This window comes from Acinonyx jubatus, chromosome C1 (assembly GCF_027475565.1).
Source record: "Acinonyx jubatus isolate Ajub_Pintada_27869175 chromosome C1, VMU_Ajub_asm_v1.0, whole genome shotgun sequence".
In the NCBI taxonomy this organism is placed as follows: domain Eukaryota; kingdom Metazoa; phylum Chordata; class Mammalia; order Carnivora; family Felidae; genus Acinonyx; species Acinonyx jubatus.
In genome coordinates this window covers 36015937-36033859 of record NC_069381.1, presented here as the reverse complement: position 1 = coordinate 36033859, position 17923 = coordinate 36015937, and the positions used below count along the sequence as shown (strand labels likewise).

Genomic DNA, 17923 nt, shown 5'->3' with positions numbered 1-17923 from the left:
TCCAAGAGAGACCCTGGACAAGGAACCAAGAGTGTGGGCATACTTGTCAGGCTTGAGGTCACGGTGCACGATGCCATAGTTGTGTAAGTACTCCAGGGCTAGCACGGTTTCTGCGAAGTACAGACGCACCATGTCCACAGGCAGGGCCCCGATGTTCTTCAGCAGAGTAGCACAGTCTCCTCCTGCAACAAGCCCAGGCTACCATGAAGGAAGGATCCAGTTCCCTATGGTCTTAGGCTTTATAGTCTCTGAGGTCCCAGAGGAGACAGCCTCACAGAATAGCCTGGTGCTAGGGACTGTGAATCCAGCCCTTCCAACGCTGGTATGGGGGCAGACAGAGTGTGGAGACAAGTAGGCAGCATGGTGAATCTGCCAATGGCTGTCAGGGCCACTGTTCAGGCCAGAGAGGGTAGGAACCCAGGCTTCCGTACTTGTGAGTGGATTTGCAGGGATGCAGCTGCGTTATTTTAGGGTATGAGTCCTGTATATTATAAACACATCTGACCGAGACTTCAGCATTTGTTCACTTATTTTCTTCCTGACAACTATCCTCTGGTTTTCCAGTAAGATAACACCGTAAACTCTCAGCATGTACCCTGAATTAAAAGGGGAGTTTTGTGTTTCAACTTCAAGCCTTAGGCAAAATATCTTTGGCAGTTGTACACAGCAGCGAGAAGGGAAGTGGGAAGGCCACTGGCAAAACTGCTCTCTCTCCCCCATATGCCCCATGATGCTCTTTTATTCCATCCCCAGAACATTTTGTGTTCTCAAGGGGTGATCCCTTCACAAGCCATCAGCCAGGCCAATGGCATTCCTTTCTTCTGAGGGTCCAGATACAGTCCTCCCAGCACATAACCTTGGGCTATGTGGCTCTGCTACCTCCTTTGTTCCTGCCTGACGCCAGCAGTAGAGACCGTCCAGGCTTTGAGGTGCAGGATTCTACAGCTATTGGGCTGATACATCTTGTCCCAGAATGCCTCTCTTTGCACCTGACATGGGGAGCCGCATGGCAGCTACTGCTCCAGAAGCCTCTCCCTATGAGGGGCAGGGAGATTTGTGCCCACCATGGCCAAATGGTCTCTGAGATCCTAAGGCAGAAACCAATGCCAAAGAGAGATTGGGAAGCTGGGCTCTGAAACTTCACCCCTATTCAAAGCTGTTGGTCTTAGCTCAGGGCTAAGCCTCATGTTGTGCCTTGGCTTCCATGCCAGGTCACCCTTCCCCCAGTACCTTCCACATACTCCATCACCATGCACAGGTGGCGCTTGGTCTCAAAGGAGCAGAACATGCTGACGACAAAGGGGTTCTCGGCAAAAGTCAGTATGTCACGCTCCACGAAGGCCTGCTGGATCTGGTTCCGTAGGATCAAGTTCTGCTTGTTGACCTTCTTCATGGCAAAGCGCTGCCGAGTGGACTTATGCCGCACCAGGAATACAGCCCTGGGAAACACAGCCCGGCCCAACCCCCAAGGGCCCTCAGCAACCTGGGCCGTGCTCCCCACCACCCAGAGCTGGGGTGTCCAAAATGCCTCCTATCACACCTTGTAAATGCACAGAACAAAGGAGCAGGGGTGAGCTTATCGATGAAAAGGATGTGGTCCCCCTGCCCATAGAGCTCTTCAATTTCCCAATAACACCAAGTCCTGAGGACACAGCTCAGACTTCCCCAGAGCTCACTACAGGAGGAGTGCTACCAAGAGAGGTGGGGACCTTGTCTGGGAAAGGAACAATGCCCACATGTCAGAGGAAAATCAACTCCTGTCTCTCCTGGACTCCTGGCTTTGGAGAGGGAGAGGGTCTATCCTGAGGCATCTGCTGCCCGGAGAATTGGGTATCATATACTTCTAGAAGGAAGAGTCCAGGGGCTGACTTAGCTCCAGTCCTGGCTACACCCTCCCCTCTGCCTTTACCCATAGGCGCCATTGCTGATGAGCTTAATGGTCTCAAAGTCCTCTTCAGAGGGTGTCTTTTTAGTCAGAGATGCCCCACGGCCCTGGAAGACAAGAGCAAAGGCAGAAGGCAGGCATGCTTCTCAGAGCCCACGTGCCTGGGGAAGCTGAGCCCCAGGATCAGCTCAGCTCTTAGTCCTGCTGCGGCCCCAGCCCATTCTTCCTCAGTCAGGAGCTGAATGACTTCTGAGACAGTATGCACAACCACCCACTCCTCCAACCCTCCTTTTAGATATTCTCTCACAGAGGACTCACGGGCCTTTGCTTCACAGGGCCCAGTCTCTGTGATTGGGGCAGAAGCTCAAGCTCTTTACCTCAACTGAATCATCTGTCTCTGGAGTGTCAGGACTGTCATAGCTGCTCAACTGGGCCATTTCTAGAAGCAAAGCAAGGGCACAAGAGAAAGGTGTGCATAGCAATGTCAGTAGTCCACTCACATCACATGACAGGTACGTGCAAAGTAGGCATTAATATTTCCTGCATCTGTGCACTCCTGTGGCTCTATCCACAGAAGAGTCATAGCTTTTGGACTTAATTGCCAAATAATACTGCCACTCCTATTTCTAGAAGTCCAGTGCCATTCATAAGGCCTGGAAAATTCTAAAAAGTTTCACTCAAATTTAGGACAATTCCTGAAAACAGGGCCCAAGGGTGGGCTATTGGTCCCTATCCTGCTTTGCCGGATGGGGTTGGGGAACAGAGAAGGCAGGAGCAGGATGAGCACAGACCTGGGACTTAGAAGCCCAGGGTTCATGAAGGGGCACAATGTGAAGCCCCGTGTCAGGACACATCAAAGACACAGGAGAACTTGTAAGGTGGCAGACAAGGAGGTAAGCATGCAGAGGAGGGAGGCATTTTTGAAAATGTAATTGTGGTCTTTTGTTGTTGACCTCTTTTGACATTCTAAATCCACCCCAACTGGCCTCACGCCAATCCAGATTGGGTTAATGTCAGGCAGATGTGAACAATTCTGAAGGAGAAGCTGTTTTCTGACAGAGAATACACGGTTCCTCTGATAGCTCTGAGGCCCCTGATGCTGAGTTGTGACCATGTCCAATCTAAGTCTCTTCTCCAAGTGGCTTTCTTGAGGTTAGAGTTTGTTGGCTGTGGGGCCTCTTCACAGCCACCAGGCAGCATGCTCACCCTCTAGGGGATCCCGTGTGAGGCCCAGTTGACTAACGATGTAGCGGGGAATGTCACATTTAATCCCTTGTCCCTCTTTGGCATGGCCCTCGGCTGCTTCTAACAGGTGGTAGAACTCTTCAGGGTCAAACTCCTGTACCAGGGGAGAGAGGTGGTCAGTGGTGAGGGCTACAAGTGAAGGCTTTGGTTTTCACAGCACATACCTGGAGGAAGATGAACAAGAAGACTTTCTCTTTGTGATGGGACACCCCTGCCTCCGAATACCCAGAAACATCATGATTCATGGATCATGAGAATGGGGACAAAGTTGTCTTCCAGGTGAGCTCCAGACTGGACATCCTAAGCATGTGTTGTCTTCCTCACACTAAGAACCAAAGCTTTTGGCTTCAAGATAGCTCAACCTATTCATCTGGTCCAAAGCCTTCTGCCAGCCAGATGGCACTATCACACACACACGCACAAGTACGTGCAGGCCTGCCTTCAGATATTTACCGAGCACCTCCTACGTGCTAGGACCGGAGTGCCATGTGGACAGCACATGAGTCCTTGTCTGCACAGAGCACAGAATAGTGAGGATTCTATTTACTGAGTCCCTACTAAGTGCTACACTCTGGACTAAACCTGGCTAACACCTCTATGACCTCAGTGAGGAAATCAAGGCCCAAACAGATGCACTGATTTATCCATGGTCAGAGAGACAGGAAGGGACAGAGAGCCAGCATTCAAACCCAGGCCTGACTCCAAGCCCTGTCCAAGCATGGACTTCATGTTCTTGAGGAAGAGGCCCTCTGCTTGACCACAAGTCCAGCTTCCACGGCTTCCCTCATCTCTGGTCTCAATATTTTGGAGAAACATCCACTGCCAGAGGAGAGTAATCTTACTCGCCTATGAATTTAAAACGTGGATTAATCAACTAGGCAAGATCTGGAAGTCCTTCTAACTTCTTATTCTTTCCTCAGTCCCTGGTCAGAGTGTCTGTCTCCTAAACCCCTAAAGCTCCTCCATCTACCTCTTCTCTGTGCCCCTACCACTGGCCTCCTCAGGCTACTCCTATCTGCACACGAACTGCTGCTTCTGGCTATTTGCCTGGTCATCCTGCCCTCTCTTCCAATTCACCATCCATGTTGCCACCACAGTAATCTTTCTCAGGAGTAAATCTGATGGAATGTTACTCATAAACAAATAGGAACCCATTAGTGATACATGTAACATGTATAAAACAAAACAAAAAAAAACTATGCTGGAAGAAGTCAGAACATACTACATAATTTCATCTACATGAAACTATACAAAGGGCAAACCTATCCACAGTGGAAGAGAGCAGATAAGCAGCTGCCTGGCAGTGGGAGGTGAGGGATGGGAGAGAGACTGACTGCAAAAGGCACAAGGGAACTTTTTGAGGTGAAAGAAATGTTCTCTATCTCAACTGCAGTGGTGATTATGCAGGTGTGTATATGTTAAAACTCATTGAATACATCAAAAAGGATGTATTTTATTGTATATAAATTATGCGTTAATAAAGCTGGTTAAAAAAAGTAAATCTGACCATATCACATTCTTACCTAAACTTTCTGATGGCTCCAAGTGGCCCTCAGGATAAACCCAAACTCTGGAGCAGGGATCCTGACCCTCCGTGATGCTTCCCCGCCTACCCTCCAGGTTTCTCCCTCACCAATTCTTCACACTCACCCTGTGCTCCATCGAATGCCCTTCCCGGGCAAACTCATAATCATCCTTCATGTCCCCCAAGCTTTGTGTCCTCTAAGGAGCTTTCACCAAACGTCCATCCCAAGGAGGACTAAGGCACCTCCTTCCTTCCCCATGTTCTTGTCACACTTTGGACTTCCCTCAGTTGCAACACTACTTGCAGTATCATAATTATTATTTCTACATCTCCATGCCTCCTACCTGAGGCACTGAAAGACCAGCTCCACTACAGAGGGAGTACCTTAGGCTCAGGGACTCTGCTGTGTTTAAGTCTGTGTCTCCAGTGTGTGGCGTGGAGCAGGTGCTAAGTGCTGCTGCATGATGAACTGATGGACTCGACTTGTGCCAATGGAACTGGCCTATGCTCCTCACCGCCCAAAGCCCACTCACCTGGGGTCTGCTCAGTGTGTGGGGGTCAGACGAATACCCCTCAGGACCAGCCATTTTCCTCACAGGAACTCATTTGGGCCCAATGCCAGCATACCACATTTAAACAAGGACGTCAGCAGCAGAAATGACGGTGGTACTACCATAGTTCTGCTGTTAGCAGGATACTTCCTCTGTATGCCCCACCCCCTCCCAACCTTCTCTGGAGTCCACTCACCAGGCATTCCAAGAGCCGAGCTGGGCGGGCAATGACAATCATCAGCTTCTTCACCAACTGCATCACAAAAGCCACTTCTGAACTCTCTGAGCGCTCATGAGCCTGTAGAGAACACAAAGGTTGGTTAAGTAATCCACTGGCACATCGTGGTTGGGCTAATGCAGGACTGGGCTGGGCAGAGTGGACTCTGGGGAGACATAAGTTGGTAGAACAGAGACTTCTGCAAAATGAAGGACTTAGGGAAGGCCTGTGTGCCATGAGAGACAGCAAGCCGCTCACAGGAACTGTGTGAACTTCAGGACACTACATGACACCGGGGAATGTCACAGAGACCCTGGCTCAAGGGACAATCCTCAGGGGAGTTTCATTGTTCACTCCCCACCCCAGGCAGAAGGTCAGGAATAGAAAGGCTTCAAAGCAGGAGTGATGCGACCAGACTATTTTAGAAAGATGGCTCTGGCTGTAGTGTGGATGGTGCACTAAAGAGCACAAGCCTAAAAGCAGAAAAACCCATTAATGGACTGCTGTAATAATGTGCATAAAAAAGGCATAAATCAAGGCAGGAAGAATAGAAGGAAACACAGTCTGGGGCCATTTCAGAGGTAGATGACTGAGTACAGCGGAGGGTTGGACGAAGCAAGAAGAGAAGGGAACTGCAACTACAGTTTTAGGGAAAGTTCAGTGAACCCATAAATAAAATAGGAAATATAACAAGTAGTTCAAGTAAGGGAAGGTGGAGAAGCTCCATTTTGGATTTGCAGAGTTTGAGATACCTAGATTAGATACTTTATTGGGTATTTACTCAGCCCAGGAGTCTTTATCTTTTTTATGGAAACTGCTCTGACTTCTAGTAGCTACAATTGTATCGTGTGGCTGAACCTTCCATCCCACCTCCAACAGCTGACAAGTGTGGATTACTCTCCTAGGAATTTAAAAATGGACGGAAAGACAACTGTTATTTATTGGTGTGCTAGAAGAGTATAATCTACTGTTGGATGAAAAGGGATGGCCACATCTACCAAAGAGACCTAGGAAAAGCAGCACAGAGAAAAATGGCAGGAAGGGGAATCACCACTTCCTGAGCTTCCCACAGTTTCTGGTTTCTAGTTTTGGTCCCTTAAGACCGGGTTGCATTCCTGTCTTTAATTCTCTAAAACCCACCCTTTTCATCTTTATAATTAGTTTCTCCTTCCTGCTTAAACTACTCTGAGTTAGCTTTCTATTACTTACAACCAAAAAATACTAACCAATCTGGAAGTCAAAGTGGGAGTGGAACCAATAAACAGTGGACTGGAGCTCCAATACTGACCAGGGGCTAAAGAGAACAGGGAGAGAAGCAGCCAGGTGGCTGTCCTCAACACATGGGCGACAATAGAAGGCACGGAAGATGAGGCTGTCAGAGAGCGTGTGAAGAAAGGAGGAAGAGGAGACCAACACTCAGGGCTGTACCCTGTGGAACATCAACATTTAATACTTTTATTTCATGTATTTTTAAAGGTTTTTTTTTCCCCCAATAATCTCTACACCCAACATGGGGCTTGAACTCATGACCCCAAGATCAAGAGTTACATGCTCTTTCGACTGAGCCAGTCAGGCGCCCCCTAAAACCAAATGAAAAGCATTTAAGAGATGGGCAAAAAAGGAATTTGTGAAAGGGCAGCAAGACTGCAAGACTGGAGAGAACAGTGCCATGACCCCAAGTGGGGGAAAAGTCCAGGAGACAGATTCACACTGTAGAGCTCTGCAGAGCTGTGAAGAAGGATGAGGACGGAAAGAGGCCATAGGATCTCTTCGGCAACTGGTTGCTTGGTGGCTTTAGCCTGAAACAGTGTTGTGGAATGTTGGGAAGGGAAAGTAGAAGGCAGAAGACTGGGCAGGTTGTTAGACTGAATGGGTTGTTAGTAAAGAAAACTAGCAAATGAAGACCATTACAAAAAAAACTGGTTATGAAATGAAGAGAGAGGCTGGGCACTACGTGAAATCTTGTTTATTCTTTTAAGACTTAACCCAAATAGCCACTTTGTGAACCCTCACTGAGATCCTCTGCCTGTACCTCCCACCCCACCCAAACACATAAGAACAGGAACTAACTGCTCCCTCTTCTATGTTTTGTTTGCTTACATGCCATGGTGCCACATGTTTGTTTTTTATTTTAGAGAGAGAGAGCAGGAGAGAGAGGGAGATGGGCACAGAGAGAGGGAGAGAGGGAAGGAGAGAGGGAGAGAGAGAGAGAATTTTAAATCCATGCATGGAGCCTGACTTGGGGTTCAATCCCATGACCCTGGGGATCATGTCCTGAGTGTCAGACGTTCAACTGACTGAGCTACCCAGGTGCCCCCCACATGTTGTTTTACAATTAGTTATCTGTTTCTACGGCTACACTGTAGAGCCTTCTGAACAGAGACACTATGTCTTTTGTTCTTCCTTTACATGCTAAGACTAGCATAGTGCCTCTTACAGAGCAGATGCCAATGTTTGTTGATTAAGTGTTTGAAAATATGATCTTAGGCTCTGGAATAAGACAAACCTGGGTTTGGGTTCTAGCTCTGTTACTTAAGAAATGAGTTACCTTTGGGGCGCCTGGGTGGCTCAGTCGGTTAAGTGTCCGACTTTGGCCCAGGTCATGATCTCACGGTTCATAAGTTCAAGCCCCACGTCAGGCTCTGTACTGACAGCTTGGAGACTGCAGCCTGCTTCGGATTCTGTGTCTCCCTCTCTCTCTGTACCTCCCTACCTCACACTCCCTCTCTCTGTCAAAAATAAATAAACTTAAAAAAAAATTTTTTTTAATTTTTTTTTTTTTAAGAAATGAGTTACCTTGGGCTAACCTAGCTTCTTTAAAGCTTTGGTTTCCTCACCTGTAGACTTACAGAATAGTAGTACCTTACCTACAGTGTTGCTATGAAGATTAAATTAGATAAATTAAATGAGATAATGCAGTATCTAGTATGCATTAAGTGTTCTTTAATAACAGTTATGTTTATTATTTTAAATATAAATTTTACCATGCCATTTTCCAAATTACAACCATTAATAATTTTCCCACTGCCTTTATGATAAAACCTAAGCTCCTCACAGACACTTCAGCCTTTGCCCATCCCTTCCTAATTTTCTCTGCAGGCATCCTTCACCTAGTCATGCCAAACTACTTTATCTGCAATTCCTGGAATGTCCCAAGTTCCTTTACACCTCTCAGAGTGGCCTGATTCCTGGGGCTGGCTAGTGCCAGCTGCTGGTGGGCAGACTGACCCTAAGTGGTTGTTCCTGTGTATCTTTTGATGACTCTCATGATGCATTTACTGTTTACATTTGTTTTGTTTACACAGGTTTGTAAATATTATTGCCTAAGATGTTTGTATATAACTTGTAGCTTTTATTTATTCAAAATTCACATGTTAACGACTTATGATGGTGTCCTACTCCCACCATTACGTGGTTAAAAAAGAAAATAATTCCCCTCAAAAATTTTTTTAATGTGGCAACAATAACTTTCACAGGAGAAAAAAAAAAAAAGGAAAAAAATAACAACAAAAAATTTTTCCCTAGTGAACTCCTACCTACTTGTCAAGACTCAACTTTTCCCGAACTCTCCATGCAGAGTCAGCATATCTTCCTCCGTGCTCAGAACTGACCTCTAATATTTAGTGCTCACCAATTCACAATTACTATAACACACAAAAGTGAGATAATTCACGTACTCAGTGTAGTGTCTGGCACACAGTACACTTCAATAAATGACAGCTGTTCTTTTTACTTGCTGATGGGTCTGTAATCCCACTTAACAGCAAATTCCTTGAGCTGGAACCTGCAACAAACTTTTTTCTGAATTCCCAGGACCTAGCAAATTAGGGAGCAGATGAATGCACTGACTCCATATTCAGTGTTCTTGCTGCACCAAACAACCTACTCCCAGGGGGACAGGAGTTTGGGAAAACGCCTGAAGGTTTTGGGCAAGGCTCTGACTTTAGCATTTTTGGAGATCAATCTTAGATATACAAACAACCTGGGAAGTCACTCTACCTTGATCCTTTGCCTGATGCCACAATCCCAGATTCCTATCCACTGTTGGAAAGTTATTCTTGAACAGAAACAAAGAGCTGCCAGGGATATGCATGAGAATTTAGTTGCCTAAAGTCAAATTTCTACAATGTCTGAATTTTTTTTTTTTAATTTTTTTTTTTTCAACGTTTATTTATTTTTGGGACAGAGAGAGACAGAGCATGAACGGGGGAGGGGCAGAGAGAGAGGGAGACACAGAATCGGAAACAGGCTCCAGGCTCTGAGCCATCAGCCCAGAGCCTGACGCGGGGCTCGAACTCACGGACTGCGAGATCGTGACCCGGCTGAAGTCGGACGCTTAACTGACTGCGCCACCCAGGCGCCCCTACAATGTCTGAATTTAAGTATTATTCCTGAAATAAGAAAAAAAATTTTTTTTGTAGAAGGAAGTAATTTTTCATCTATTAAATCAAAACTTTTCTCGCTGTAACACTTGCCCACTGGGTTAACAGGCCTTTTAGAGAATGGAAAACAATCTGCTACCTATTATATATGAGAAATCTTCCAATATTTGACAGTAATAATCATGGTCATTTTTAATCATCTGTCTCTAGATTCAAGTGTTTCCTAATTAAAAAAAATAAACTCCCTGTTCCTAATTTCTAGACCAACACACTGAAGTCCTGTTTGATCATTAGCCCTGGGTTCTCAGCTCAGTTGGTACTACCCCAGAGCAAGGTCATAGGTCTAGAAGTAATAGGGGCCTGGACTAGGAAATACTCTAGCACACAAAGAGGTACATGTCCTTCCCGTTAAACTGTACTAATGGTGTAGTATGGGGCAACTGTCATTTGAGTGGGCAGGCATCCGACCACCTATTTGTAGAGACCAACAGGAAAGCAAACTCTGGAGCATGAAGCAGTAGTTAAGAACTCACTGGACACTCTGGTCTTGACCATCTCTGGGTTATTTTATCTCTAGCCTCCTAGAGAAGACTTTTCACACTGGGGAGGATCGGGTCTCTAAATACCTAAATCCCTACTAACAAAGTTCTCACCATGTAAACAGAATGTTAGCAAATAGATAAACCCATAGTACAAGCCCCAGCCTGTTTCCCCTTGGCTGAGCAGAACCAGTCTGAAGGCTCTGCTTATACCAGTATTTCTACTAGAAGAAAACCCACCACAGCCGCTGGGGCCACTTTTAGGCTTTCAGTATTTTTTTTTTTATTTATTTTTATTTTTTAAAATTTACATCCAAATTGGTTAGCATATAGTGCAACAATGATTTCAGGAGTAGATTCCTTAATGTTCCTTACCCATTTAGCCCATCCCCCCTCCCACAACCCCTCCAGCAACCCTCTGTTTTTTCTCCATATTTAAGAGTCTCTTATGTTTTGTCCCCCTCCCTGTTTTTATATTACTTTTGTTTCCCTTATGTTCATCTGCTTTGGGTATTTATAAACACTACCAATGTTGGAGCCTCAGGCAGAGGAATCAGAATCAGAAAAAGAAAAACCCCCCAGAACCGAGTTCTTCTCACACCACACAGGCTTCTCTTAGCAATGCAGGGGACTGAGTAGGAACCAAAGTCCATCAGCAACCACACTCGGGGGTGGACTCTGCACATGAGTAAGGAGGTGGGGGCAAGCTGGCTGAGAAGACTGGAAACAAAATCTTAGCCTTAATGTTAGCTTGGAATTAATAATCCACTACCTCACAGAGAATTTACCAGAATTCCAGCACAAGGACACTCACATCTTGCAGAAGTTTCTCTAAATTCTCTTGAAGCTCATAGAAGTAGTGTGATGTAATGAGACGACTCCGAGATTTATCCAGGCAGTCTCGGGCCATCTCAATCACCTGATGATGAATAAAGCTCAAGGTTCCATCTGCCAAGGGCAACACACTGTCTGGAGTGTTGGAGGAAATGAATTCTGCAAGACGCTCTTCCATTTGTGCGGTGGCCTGCAAATAAAAGCAGGAAAAGTGACATTTCGCTTCTAGTTCCAGCTCACTTGGCAGCTCAGCCTGAAGGACCTGGCAATAACCTGAGGATAAGCTCTGTGATCCTGGTTTCCTGATGTTGCATTTGGGGAACCTGACAACTGGACATATGAAAAGATCACCGTCAGGTCAAGTCAAAACATTACAGTCAAGGCCCTCTCTCACGTGACCTTGCCTATCTTCCCCCACTTCTTGGAAGATGTGCTCTTTTGCTCTGAGGACCTGGAAGTGTTTGCTGCTCTCCCCCTTTAGCATGCTGCTTCATGCCTGTTCATGCTGTTCCCTGTATGTAGCTTTTTCACCTGCCAAGCCTGACTGGCAAACTCCTATCACTCCTCTAATCTCAGTTCACACATCACCTGTCTCTCCTCTGGGAAGTCTTTGATTCCTCCAGGCAAATAGGGTTTCCTTTCCTCCATGCTGCCACTAGACCTCCTTGTGTATAGGCACTGCTAGTTTCTAAACATTTCTCTAGACTGGGAATTACAAGTCAGAGAGAATTTGATTTATTTCAGGATCCTCTTACTTGACCTTAGGACTCAACTCAACTAAGCAGATGCTCAGAGAGTGTTTACTGAAGGTGTGAACCTGCCTCCTCACGGACCCAGACCTTCAACAGAGCAGAACAAAAGTTTAGCTCAGAAGCCTCTGGGGGACCTAACTGCACAGTCACGTCAAATGATAAATACACACCAGTTAACAAGTTCATAGCTGCCAATCTAGGATGTGGCCTAAATCTTTCCTTTGCCACAAGATGGCAATTTCTGATTTCCAGTGTGTGTTTAGGTGGATATATGTGTGTCTGGTATTTTCATCATAAGCATTTTTGCCACATTTTTACTGTGTAATTAATTGGCCATAAGGCAATTTTGCTGTATGAAAAAAATAACTGGTTGACAGTTTGGTTTCATTTCTCCAATAATGCAGTATTCCCATTTTGTATCATATAAACCTTAGCCTTCATAATGGTCTATACAGTGGCACCGAGTTTTGAACCCACATTTCCCATAGAACTTTGGAACATCTATAAACCGACATGTGACAACATGCTAAGAACAAACAGTGTGGAAGGCTTTCACAACAATACAGAACTCAGTTATAAACATGTACCCAAGTATTTAGAGAAACTGATACTTCTCTTAATGAAGGATGAAATTTTGATCAAAAAAGAAAAAGTGTGATGCCAAACAAGGAGATGAATCTACAAGCAAAAACAAAATGTATAATACTATGACCAAAAGACTTTGAAGACAAATGCTTACGTACAATCAACAAAATAAAATCAGTTATTTGTGCTGTATTGCAATTAATCTACACTACACATTTTGAATGTATACAAATATTTTGTGTATTTTGTTTGCAAATAGCCTTTTAATTTTGTGATTTGTTTTTTGTGTTTCATTATGTTCTTTTCAATGAATGTCCCTCATTTATTTTTTGCAACCTTATCCTTTACAACAAAATTGCCCAATGGCCAATTAGTTATGTAGTAAAAGTGCTTATGGAAAAACTACCCAGAACTATGTATATAAACACACATCTAAGTACAAACACACACACACACACACACACACAGTATGTGGAGAGAGAGAGGAAACAGAAGGAAAGGAATCTTAACATATTTTTTCTAACAGTTCGTCTTTACATGAATGACTTGGAGACATCCATACGAAACAAATACGCAATGTTAAAATGATAATATAACACCTAACATTTAAGCAGGAGGAGATGCATTTTAAACACTACACACTCCCAAATTTCTTTGTAAGGATCAAGCATAAAAAAATGATTTCCTAGGGGCTCCTGGGTGGCTCAGTCGGTTAAGCGTCCGACTTCAGCTCAGGTCATGATCTCACAGTTCGTGGGTTCGGGCCCCGCATCAGGCTCTGTGCTGACAGCTCAGAGCCTGGAGCCTGTTTCAGATTCTGTGTCTCCCTCTCTCTCTGCCCCTCCCCCACTTGCACTCTGTCTCTGTCTCAAAAATAAATAAACACTAAAAAAAAAAAAAAAAGATTTCCTAGCTGTTCATTCTGCCTATCTTCCTCACTCTTACTCTCTAATGCCTGCTCCAAGGCATAGAAAGCACAGACCACAGGGCACTGGGCAACAAAGAAACAATAGCTCACACTGAGTGCTTATTATGTCCTGGGCACAGTTAGAAAAGTTTAATGTCCATTAACTTTCATAAACTCTCTATGAGATCAATACTCTTATTATCCCAAATTACAGATGAGGCAAATCAAGCTCAGAGAAGTTAAATAATCTGTCTGGGGTCATATAGCTAGTAAATGGTAGAAGCAGATTTAAACCCATTCAGTCTGGTTCCAGAAAGTGTGTCCTTCCTAACTGCTATGCTTCACTGTGTATGTCAGGAGGGAAAGTACAGGGTGTCATATCATTTCCCTAGGCCACCCATGTGTGTCCAGAAGACTATACTGGAGTCTAGAAAAAGGACACTCTCAAAAGAGTAGGAAACCAACTGCGCACTGCAGATCCTATACACAGATAAACAGACCCAGGGAAGTCTGGACAGAGGATGAAGACAGAGGCTTGAGGACTCCATGCTCCTTGCTGTCATGGACAGGGAGGCTGAGTCAGTCCCTGGTTCAGACAGAGCTGGCTGTGTTCTGCAGGAATAGGGCCTGGCACGAGAAGACCAGGTGAGAATGTATAGGCGTGCTGTGCAAAAAGGGAAATAAAGGCCTTCGTTCCATACACTTGGTGGTTTCCAGCCAAACCATACAGCTGTGGAACCTACTTCTCCACTATCCCAGGAGAGTAATCTGCCTTCCTCCTTCAGCATTTTCCTGCTTGAACACTCTGTCTCCCACTTTCCTGCTCCCTCTGGCCAACCTCCTGCCAGTCCAGCACACCTGTCTGCTGTGCACTCTATGGGCCTGGTAATGAGGCTCTGCTTAAGAAATCTGCATCAAAGGAACGTGCTCTCTGATAGCTAATTCCATTCTATGGGGACCCTGACTTACAGACCTGAGGTGCATGGTTAGAAACAGGGTCCCCAGTTCTTCCCTTCCTCACTAACATACAGCAGAACATCTTTCTAACATTTCTCTCTAGATACCTCTCCAGGGAGTGAAGAAATATAGGCCCTGCAAGCATGAGCCCCAGACTCATAGTCCTCTGCTGCCTGCCTCTTCTCCAGCAGTCTGGAAGCCTTGTGTTTGTATCCTCCTCCTGCCAGGGACCTTTCTGCTCTTCTTGATTACCTATGGAGAGAGCATTCCATCCCCTCACCCTCAGTCTTCCCACAGGGGCAGCCCTCCTCAGAATCCTTACCTTGGGAAATCTTTCTTTGTACACATGATTCATCATTATTATTTCACTGTCAAAGGAAACTGGGGACCGTCCAGGACTAAATAAGAAAGAAACAACTGTGTTACTTCAGTGCCATGGAACTATCAAGAAGGAAGATGACCATTCCCAGAGTCCCACTCCCACAATGTCTGCAGAGTTCCCTCCCACTGTCTGCAGCACCCACACACTCCCACCTTAATGACTACTGACTTCTAGAGTCTTCCTTTTTCCTGAAGCTCCCAGCATACCTTGTTTAGCTCAAAATGCTGCCATCTGGAACTAGGCTACTTTCCTGCAAGAAGCCTAGCTTTCACAAAGACCTTTGCCAGTGCCTGAAAAGGCCTAGAAAGGAGGAGACTACTCCTGAGACTACCTGTGGTCTTCCTAGGATGACCTCCCCCAGACCAGGACTCTCTGGGTCTTCTTTGCTTTGGCCAGTAGATTTAGTATACCCCAGCATGTTCTAGGAATCAAATCAAATCAAACCACCACCAAAACAGCCAAAGGAAGACAGTGTATACCTGTATCTTTTTCCAAACATGCTGGAGCCAATGAGGCTAACTTGGGCTCTGACCTGGGGGATAAATGAGGCCAATCCAGCTTATAGTGTGTTATAAGCCTGGGTCCTCTATACGTTCTCCTTTGACCCACGTGTGGTTACATCTTCTTAAAGGACTTCAAAGTTTGAGCCACACAAATGGATATTTAGGTCCTGCCCATTTGGGTGCCCCTGACATGTGACCCCAACTGAGCTAGGTTCAGAACCGTTCCTCTTTGCCTTTCCTCCCTGGTGTGGGGCCATGGTCTGCCTGCTGTATCAGTATACATTACCAAGTATTTTAAGAGTAATACAGCAATGGGGCACTTGGGTGGCTCAGCTGGTTAAGCGTCCGACTTCAACTCAGGTCATGATCTCAGGGTTTGTGAGTTCGAGAACTGCAATGGGCTCTGTGTGTACAGCTCAGAGCCTGGAGCCTGCTTCAGACTCTGTGTCTCCCTCTCTCTCTGCCCCTCCCCTGCTCACACTCTCTCAAAAATAAATAAACGTTAAAAAAAAATTTTTTTTAAAGAGTAATATAGCAGGGATTTCCCTGAGATACTGTGGTCCCCTCAATCTCAAATGGCCTAAGATGTACCCTTTACCCTGTGGATTACAGAGAACACCAAGATTTGGGTGTTCCTCTGAGTGAGACAAAGAAAGGCACTGGGATCCACACTCCACAACCACTCATTTGTGTTTCTCATCCTCTACACTACAGTCCAGTGATCATCTTCATCAGTCTATGAACTCAAACCAGTCTTTATGGTCTGGCTCGGCCCATTCCCCAATACTCATAGTAGCAACATTACCTGAGGCGATTCTTCCTGGGAGGCCATGCTCCTCTGTGTCCCCACCCTGAACATATTAACCAATTTATTATTTCCCAGGGGCTCTGGAAAGCTGAACTCAGTCATTAAAGTCATGCCCATTTTAATTTCCACCCTCTTCCTTAATCTGGAATTATGGTGCAATTTTATCAGCTAATGCCAAAGAAAAGAGTGAATTAGTCTAAGGATTCACAGACAAATCAGCTGCTACAGTTTGTATGGTTTGATGAGCCCAGCTGAATCAGGGAAATGAGTTAGATTCAGATGGGCATTTAATTCTGCTTCTGAAATTGGCTTCTTCCCTAAGTCAGCCACAAGTGTCTTCAGCAGCAACTTTTGTAGCTGGCCTAGTTCATATACCCTGGGACGGTGGGTTCTGCAGCCAGGTAAATATCAGAACAGATCATACTATTACTCTCCTCTTACTGAATGGAGCTTAAAGTATATTTCTACTGCTAACTACTTTTTTTAATGTTTACTATTTCTGAGAAAGGGAGAGACAGAGCACGAACGGGGGAGGGGCAGAGAATGAGGAGACACAGAATCTGAAACAGGCTCCAGGCTCTGAGCTGTCAGCACAGAGGCTGACACGGGGCTCAAATTCATGAACCACGAGATCATGACCTGAGCTGAAGTTGGATGCTTAACCGACTGAGTCACCCAGGCAGCCCTCTATTGCTAACTACTTTCAAAGGGAAAAAGAGAGGGACCACTCGACAGCATCATCAGATATGCTTGAGTGTCACTGGACTTAACTCATTTGAGCTGTGCCAAGGTGCTGTGCCAGGGGTTGGCAAACTATGGCCCACAGACCAAATCTGGCCCACTGCCTGTTTTTGTAAATAAAGTTTACAGAATGTCTGTGGGTGCTTTCGCACTACAACAGTAGAGTTAACTAGTTGCCACAGGGACTGTATGGCCTACAAAGCCTAAATTATTTACTATCTTGCCCTTTATAGAATATCTGCCAAATCCTATGCTGTGGAAACAGGCTGAGTTCCATTGGTCCTGGGGTAGCAGGCAGAGAGGACTCCTTACCTGAGGCTGCGAGAACGGGGCCGCATGGCTGGGGACTGCCGTCCCTCCTCATCTGGTACACTCTCTGTGCTGAAATGTTTCGTCAAAAAGTGCAGCTCATCAGCTGTAGGCTGGAAGGGCAACTGGTGAAGCTTTTCCTGTGAGGAACATGATGACTAAAGGGAAAAACATTAAAAAACAGCATTATAGGCATGTCTAAATGCAGTCCAGGAACAGAGAGAACTTCCCAGTCAATGTGAACCCAAAGGTAACCAAAATCAGGCCTTCTTTGCTTTGTTCCTTTTAGTCTCCACTGTGTAGGATTCCCCTCTCTACTCCTTCAGAGCCTTTAGTCCTGAGGAAGCCAAGATACTAGGAGCTGACTTGAAAACAATTAAGAATTCCAAACATGGTCCAATGACTGAGATTCCAGACAAGAGCCCACTGCCAACCATAACAGACCTTTGAGGGAGCGAGCCGTGCTACGACAGGAATCCCACCAGATGCAGCAACTGCTGTGACAGCCCTATGCAGCACCAGAATCAGTGAAGTCCCCCTTTCCTGACAAGGGAGCAGGCAGATCTAACACCATTGGCTCAGTTTCCGTTCACCAACTGATGAAGAATCTGGGGTTCAAATATCTAAATCCATTTAGAGTCAAAGCTGCAGCACCACACTGAGGAAATTGTTGCCACAAGTAAGCCTCAACACCAAGTGAAAAATCAGAACTTTTTTTTGAGCTACCGGCATAGGCTTCTGTCATGGAATGCTATCACATGAAGCTGTAAATAGCTAGTGGGAGGTCTCCACAGGGCTCTG

General features: G+C 45.6%; 1 protein-coding gene across 17 annotated transcripts in view; it reads right to left on the bottom strand.

Moving 5' to 3' along the window:
* The window catches only part of MAST2 (microtubule associated serine/threonine kinase 2), a 227256-nt gene that overhangs the window by 10112 nt on the left and 199221 nt on the right, over positions 1-17923 (bottom strand). For all 17 annotated transcript variants that reach the window (XM_053213514.1, XM_027059306.2, XM_053213473.1 and 14 more), the window contains 9 exons: positions 17126-17280; positions 14702-14777; positions 11159-11368; positions 5403-5504; positions 3092-3224; positions 2263-2324; positions 1910-1992; positions 1231-1439; positions 44-182 (listed from right to left, as the gene is read on the bottom strand). In XM_053213514.1, the coding sequence (XP_053069489.1) occupies positions 44-182; positions 1231-1439; positions 1910-1992; positions 2263-2324; positions 3092-3224; positions 5403-5504; positions 11159-11368; positions 14702-14777; positions 17126-17280 (1169 nt within the window). The remainder of the gene's footprint in view (positions 1-43; positions 183-1230; positions 1440-1909; positions 1993-2262; positions 2325-3091; positions 3225-5402; positions 5505-11158; positions 11369-14701; positions 14778-17125; positions 17281-17923) is intronic.